The 8,252-nt window shown below is 29.3% G+C and overlaps 1 protein-coding gene across 1 annotated transcript; it reads left to right on the top strand.

The window, feature by feature from the left end:
* Positions 1–2,852: 2,852 nt before the first annotated feature.
* LOC131656023 (uncharacterized) lies at positions 2,853–4,130 on the top strand. The gene has a single exon (XM_058925803.1). It carries the CDS (start codon positions 3,078–3,080, stop codon positions 3,933–3,935), a length of 858 nt encoding a protein of 285 aa, XP_058781786.1. The 5' UTR covers positions 2,853–3,077; the 3' UTR covers positions 3,936–4,130.
* The last annotated feature ends 4,122 nt before the right edge of the window (positions 4,131–8,252 follow it).

Below are 8,252 nucleotides of genomic sequence, written 5' to 3'. Positions count from 1 at the left end.
TATGGTTAGTCTTATCCCTTAAATGAAAGTCGAAAGTATAGGAAAGACCAAACATAGGGTAAGTAGCCTTCAGTTTCCTTGCTCAACATAAAAATGCTTTTCACACCCTGTTTTTCAACATAACCATGCATCGTACAGGTGTACGTAATATATATATATATATATATATATATATATATATATATATATATATATATATATATATATATATATATATATATATATATATATATATATATATATATATATATATATATATATATATATATATATATATATATATATATATATATTAGACATACACTTGTACGATGCACGATTATGATGTTTTATTTAAATATTAATGATAATTATCATGATATCAAAAATATTAATATGAGTAATTTTTATACCAGTTATATCTAATTTATAATATAAATTAATTATTTTATAATATTATTTAACTATATAAAACAATTTTTTTTATAAAATTAATATATATAAATAAGATAGATGAATTATATCTGATATTAAATTAATAATAAAAATAAAAACTAAATAGAGTTGTAAAATTAAGATAAAAAAATATTAATTTCGTAAATGATAGAAGATAAAAAAAATTATGAATAATTAAATGATATAAATTATTCTAGGTTTGCAACCAAAAAACATATAACCACCAATAGTAAGCAATATTTTTATAAAAGAAAAAAAAATAGAAACCAAAGATTTAAAGAGCCAAATACACCTGCAAAAATATATACATAAATAGAAATCTAATTGAGTTTAGAAAATAATAATAAAAGGTAGAGACACATATTCTCTTCGTTCTTTTTTAAGTGTCATTTTAGCATAAAGCTCTTCAACTAAGATTGTGGATTGTTAGAGTTACTTTTCCTATTATATCCTTATTTATTTTTCTCTTTTCAAATAAATTCAATCATACACTCTCTTTTTCCAATAACTAATTGAAAAATGTGAGATGAAATTATTGAGAAAATAAGGGTATAATTGACAAATTATAACATTAAATTATAAAGCGACACTTAAATAGGAACACAAAAATTCTTCTAAAACGGCACTTAAAAAGAAAGGGAGAAAATATATATTTAGAGAAAAAAACACTTATTCCAACTGTCAATATTATGATTATGATGCTTCAATTTATGCACCTAGAAAAAAATATAACTAAGAATTTGAAATGAACGAAGAAAGAAAAAACATCATATATAGTTTTCGCACCGGTGCTGACCTACATAGTAGATCGACTAATCTGACACGTGCAATATTTGAAGAGATAGATATTTATTCTAATCACGAATTATATATAATTCCTCATCTCCTACTTTCCAATTTCTAAAAAGAATTATTATAATGCTTAACCAAAAATGAACCTTTATATATATATATATATATATATATATATATATATATATATATATATATATATATATATATATATATATATATATATATATATAATGTTCGACTAATTATGGGGTTCATGGGGTATACAAAGAGGATTAAGTAGTAATAAGAAAAATAAAATTACTTGAGATGAAAATGTGACAATAGAACGTGGCTTTATGATTTTGAAAATGAAACTACTTTCTTATTTGATATCTAATGAAACGTGAATTTGAAATTGAGTAGTTTTTAAAATTACACAGATTCTGAAACGTGGATTTGGAATTGAGAAGTAGTTTTCAAAATTACGAATATGTCTTTTTTAGGGTATGCTTAATTTAATTTAATGATACCAATAATTAGTATATTTTACCAATAGTTTTTAATTAGCTTAGAGTTTAGTGGGGTTATGAGAATTTTTAACTCTTATTTTAATCTTAATTTTAATTAGAATTTACTTAATTAATTAGAAATGGTTTAGTGGAGGTTAAAAGAAGTTTTAATATAATTAACTAGTTGAGAACATGAAGATTTACTATATATTTACTTAATTAATTATTTATTAAAGATTTTGGTGAGAAATTTTAGGGAAAAAAAAATTTAGAATTATAATTTAGTATGATATTTGTTACATGAGTTATCTGCCGACCAATTAAAATTTCAACATAAGACACAATCCCCAACAAAAAAAGCAAAAATATTGTTCAACAAGAAATCCGAAAAAGAAAATCAAAACATACCAATACTAAGTTTATTACAGAAATAGTTACAGCTAATATTTATAATGGGATTAGTACTTGGCAAATTCTATCCTAAGGCTAAGCTAGTTGTCTTTATGCTTTACTTTCCACATTCTATCATCGTCATTATTAATGACTTGCATTATGTGGCACCAAAACAGTGACCTAAAATAAAGCAAATAATGCAGTTAATAACACGTCTTAGAATCCTCCCTTTGTTGCTCATAATCCGTGAACGTTATTGCCTTTTTAGTTAAGGAATGCTCCATCATCCATTCATTCTTTCATTCATCTTATAGCACTTAGATGTATCATAATTATCATCATAATAATAGTAATAGCCCACCGTCCTTGTAACCATAGGCAATTTGTAGGTAAATACTCCCTAACAACCTACAGCGTACACGTGTCATGTAGTACATAAAACCTTGTTTCACCTCCACGTGTCAACATCATAACACGTGATACGTGTCAATGAAGCAAACAAAAAATATGTTCACACCACCTAAAAAATAAAAAGAAACTTTCATTTCATTTCATTTTAATTTTATTAGCTTTGAGCTTGACGCCGAAGTAGACTAATTAATTGGGATCACACATACCAAACTTTACCAATAAACAAATTATACTAAATTCCAAAAAAGAAATTATACTCTACCCAATTGGTCAGTTTCTAAATTTCTAATTTTTTTCTCCCTTTTATGCATATAAAATACCAAATTTTTATGCATTTCATTTGATCCTATATATCCCAAGACAGAACATCTCCACACACTTTTCCTTTATTTTTGAACCAAACTCTTTCACTTTTCCTTTATTTGCAGTTTCTTTTCTCTATAGCTGTGAGCAAAATTAAAGCTATCAGAATCGCGTTTCAAAAGCAGAAAAAGAAAGAAGAAGCTATCTATCAGAATCGCGTTTCAAAATCAGAATTTGAAAGAAGAAGCTATCATGATGGAAACCATGCAGCCTCAGAAGCAGAGAGACGAAGGAGAAGCTTCTTTTTCTTCTTCTCATAATCATAATCACGTTTCTCCTTCTCCAAGTTTCAGCAGCTACTCGTCGGAGACACTCGCCGAGATCGCCGCCAGAGTAATTGACGAGCTCCGGTGGGATCCTCATTCCGTTTCTGACGACGACGCGCTTTACCAACCGTGGGAAAACGACATCACCTTTGCTGCTACTCCAACTCCAAACGACAACGAAGGCGAGGATGACGGTAGTGAGTTTGAATTCGCCGTGGTTTCGACGGACACGGCGAATTTCCCGGTGGTTTCCGCGGATGACATTTTCTATAACGGTCAGATCAAGCCTTTGTACTATCCAGTTTTCGATCAAAATCTTCTAAACGACGATGCCGTTTCTTCCGTGACAAATCCTAATGAAGCTACACCACGACGTCGTTTACCTTTAAGGACGTTGATGTTCGAAGACAACGAAACGACGGCGTCGTGTTCGTCGTCCACCGACGAGAGTGTAGACCTAGAAGCTGTAGCGGAAGGGAGTTACTGCGTGTGGAACCCTAATTCAGTTGGAATTGAACGGAAAAAGAGTAGCTCAGCCGGTTCTGGATCGAAGCGGTGGAAGCTTCGGAACTTGCTTTTGAGAAGCCATAGTGACGGGAAGGATAAGCAGCCGGTGATGTTTCAGATTCCGAAAACGACGGCGAGTAAAGTTTCGCCGTCGGTGGAGCACGACGGGAAGAATCAGAGTAAGAGTAAGAAGAAGTCGTTTTTACCTTACAGACCCGAATTGGTTGGTCTTTTCGCTAATGTCAACGGGCTTGGCCGGAATTTGAACCCGTTTTGATTTTTCGAACCCGGTTCAAGATTATCAGTATATTTTTATTTATTTATTTTTAATCATAGTGGATTATGTGCCATGTCAATCTAATTATTTTACAGTTTTAGTATTTTTGGGCCAGGTATTATATTGTAATTAAAGAGATTGAGATGTAGAATTTATTCTTTTCTCTGTAAATTATTTGGAGTTTTAAGTTTTTTTCTTGTCGGTATCAAACTTCTATTAGGTATGGTTTACTTTGTTTGTATTTGAATTAGTGTGGTGGTGGGTTTTTTATGTATAAACTAAGATGTTTGGGTTACTTTTTTAGGCCACAATGTGTATATAATATATTTTAATAGTATTAGTGTTGAATATTTAATGTGATTTGTAATTTTGGATAATGAAGAAAGGTTGATGCGTCTTCCTCTCTAATGTTAACCCTTTGCACTGCAAAAGCATGGTGTGCTCTAATTATGCCAGCGCTTAAGTTTGACGGATTCATTTTATTTTCGTGTTTGTCTGTATTACGCGGTTAAACTGTTGGATTAGAAGATTATTATGCTAAAGATAAGTAGAAAATTGTGGGAAAGGAGAAACGAAATAGTCTTTGGAGGATAAATCATTTTAGACCCGGGAGCTGTTGGATAAATAAATAGAAATCATGTACATGTAAGTTGTAACTAGGGGTGGCAATACCTTAGGCTAGATTAGGGTTTATGATGTTTGGGTCTGACCTACGATAAATTTACAAGGTCTGGATCTGACCTACGAAAAATTTATAAGGTCTGGCTTATGGCCTACTATATGCTCATTTTTACCGTCTGGCTTGGTCTTTTTAAAAATTCTGGTCTGACTTATAAGCCTATTTAAAAGCCTATTTCTTATTAATATTTTCAATTAATTCATATTATTTAAGTAGTTTTATAAGTCGTATATATATGAACATTTAGACCGATCTATTTAACATTTTTTTCTAATATATATGCATATATAGACAAATCTATTTAACACTTTTTCTAATATATATGTATATATATAAGCCAACTTATTTAAACTAATTTTAATATATATTAATTTTAATATATATGAAAATATATGCCGGCTTACAAGACTTTATAGGTTTTTTTAATAGCCTAAGTCTGACTTATTTTATTAAATAGACTTTTAAAAAAGCTCAAGTCTAACATTTTTATATCTAGCCTAGCTTTAAGTAGGCTAGACTATAAGTCTCTGTAGGTCGGCCTGACTTATTCCCACGGTAAGATACTACTACTCTTTCCGTTTTGTAATAAACGTTATTCTGCATTTTTGGACATATAAAAAAAATCAAATTTATCCCACCCTTTATTTATTTTTTAAAAATGAAATTCTATTTAATAAATATCAAAAAACAATAATTTTATAATAAAATAGAAAATTAGAAAAATGTATCTTTTTAAAATGACTACGGAAAATTTCTACAATTTACCACACACTACCATATAACAGGTCAAAACACCGGTATTAAAAGGATGATGAAATTCATATACTTGAAGTTTTAACAATTTAATTCTTACCGACGACTATATAATAGAAAAATATTCATACGACTACATATTAACAAAAAATAATGATATTTTCTAAATTATAATACCTCTTGAAAAAATTACATATTTTTTAAAACTAATTTTAAATATTTTAATAAATTAACAAAAAAATATTAAAAACTAATTAAATTGCTACATATATAATTTAAATATTTTAATAAATTAACAAAAGATTTAAAAAGTAACCAAATGTTACAATTATTCTATTATTATCATTCATAGTAAGTTCCTGACTCCCAAGTCCCAACTACTAAATCCTAAAAAAGTTTTAGACTAGCAAACTTGAAGAAACAAAAAAAGTGATATTTGTCTGTTATAGCAAATCAAATTAGTAATATTGATAATTAAGTTCCACACTTTTCAACCAAAGAAGAATTAAGGAAGATTTGGAAGAGATACTTCTAGAAATCAAATTCTTTCTCCCTACTTATTGGGCCCCTCCTTTTATCGCTGCATATATACTCATAATCCTTTGAATTTTTTGTTTTAATATTCAGAGAAAAACCTCATTCACACTTGTCTAGATTCTAGAATGCTCAACTTTCATTATTAATCTAGTTCTTGAAGCAAAAACAATGAAGAAAATGTGAATACTCCACATCATGCTTATATATATATATATATATATATATATATATATATATATATATATATATATATATATATATATATATATATATATATATATATATATATATATATATATATTTTCAATCATATTTTTATTTCCTTCCTTCTATAGTTTTTATTTTAAAAAACACGTGCACAATACACTCAGGTAATGATCTCTTTTTAAAATTAATAAAAAACAAAAACAAATAGATGTTCATTACTCTAGTCTTGGCGTGATGGGTTAGCCCCTACCTTTTAAAGGAAGTCTTACTTTGATTTTCAAGTTTTCTATGACAATCTTCTAGGAAGTTTACTTTAGATTTTTGGTGACAATTAAACTTTTTCTATTGAATAATAAATACTATTCTTTTTTGCTTCTAATTATAATAGCTTTGATAATATTTGTTTGTTATTTAATACTGTCATTAAAATTTACACCGTTGTAGTTTTATCAATAATGGAATCAAAACCCAATACATATAAAAAAATTACTCAAATAATTATTATTAAATATATTATTGATTAAGATATAATTTTATGTTTTATGTGTTTTTTAATTATTGTAATTATATTTATTTTTTAAAATTTCTATACATTTTAAATATTAGAACGAGCTTCTTTGTTGATTGGGCCGACCTTGTATATAAATATGTGGAATACGCGTGATTGAAGGTAGATTTAAGGTCATCAATGTTATTTTTCTTTTTTTGAGACTGATTATTATTATAATTTATTTGTTCTTTAATTGTGTAGTCTAAGTGCTTAAAATCGTTTAATGGATTGTTCACCAGCATTAGGTTAGCAAGACCAAGCTAATCTCCCGGATTAGGATAATGATGACTTCAATGTTAATGGAGTTAGCCTTGTCTCTTTATAGCAATCTCATCTGGCCTTGTTTGGTGAGACTTCTGCTCATATGATCGATCTTACTAGGCTTGAATGTTACTATGTGAAAAATAGATATCGCGAGTAGTCTCCCAAACACGAGGCGTGTAAAAGAGAAGTGCTTTGAGTGAAAGACCATGATATTACATATTCCCCTAAGCACGAATTGTATAAAGACAAAGTGCTTTGAGTGAAAAAAATTGTGACATTATGCAGTCCCCCAAGCATAAGTCGTGTATGGGCGAAGTGTGGGAGTGGTAAACCATTCTCTTTGGTTGGGCTCTTTGTAATGACGGAGTTTGGATTATTGGCCGAAATTCACTCAACCTTATGATTATGAATTCAAAATATATTATGTCTCTTACTCTGCCAATTATAGGTTTCTAAATATTTCTTTTAACTTGTAGTAATGATTACAAATGCCTTCGGAACAAATAAGTCAGACTAGGTTTCTAGTGTCTCTGCCTTTCTAGGGATATAACTCTTAATTCTATATTCTCTTGTCGGCCACATTGAATTTGAAGGGTTTTACTCTTTATATAAGTTTGTGCATCATATTTTTAGCTTCCCCGTTTTAGTTTTTCCCACATCGTTAAACTTTTTATTTTCTTCTTTAGTTGCTACTTCGTTCTGCTTGCCACTTCATTCTTCAAACATTCTTGAAACGAGGTATTTCTTCTTATTCCTTAGTGTCTTTTATTTCATGTTTCTAGCCATGGTTTTTATTCGTAAGTGTGATTCATATGGGAAAGTCATTAGACCAAAAAATGATTTTGAGAAATGTTAATTCTCGATTTGATGTTTGAGAAGTTTAAAATGGAGTGGTGGTCAAGTGGATCGGTGGTTCGTCGAGATGTAAATATTTGGTAGTAATGATAGTATATCTAGTGATATTTCAGGTAGTGCTTTACCTAATGATAGTAATTTTAACTTGGTGTCTTCTTCCCCATGAATGACTAATTAGTTAATGTTGATTTCTACCACAAGGAGTGTATCCTTTTATGATGTATACTAATGATGCTTGGATTTAGGCTTACCAAACAAATATGCATATCTTGCATACTGGTAATTAAGCTGATGTGATATTGGAGCCTTACATGGGAGGCGATAAGGCTTGCATGCGGCGACCTCGACGAGTAGAAGATGAATACTTCTACTTTTATACGAGTGTGATTTTTGATTATGGGGTTTGTATCATATTCATTATTCCTCAGGCAAACATCAAGAAACCAATTAATGTTTCCCCCTCCCAGCTTCA

The sequence above is a fragment of the Vicia villosa genome, linkage group LG3, assembly GCF_029867415.1.
Source record: "Vicia villosa cultivar HV-30 ecotype Madison, WI linkage group LG3, Vvil1.0, whole genome shotgun sequence".
Classification (NCBI taxonomy): Eukaryota; Viridiplantae; Streptophyta; class Magnoliopsida; order Fabales; family Fabaceae; genus Vicia; species Vicia villosa.
The sequence above is the reverse complement of the archived record's forward strand: the minus strand, read 5'-3'. Positions and strand labels throughout refer to the sequence as shown.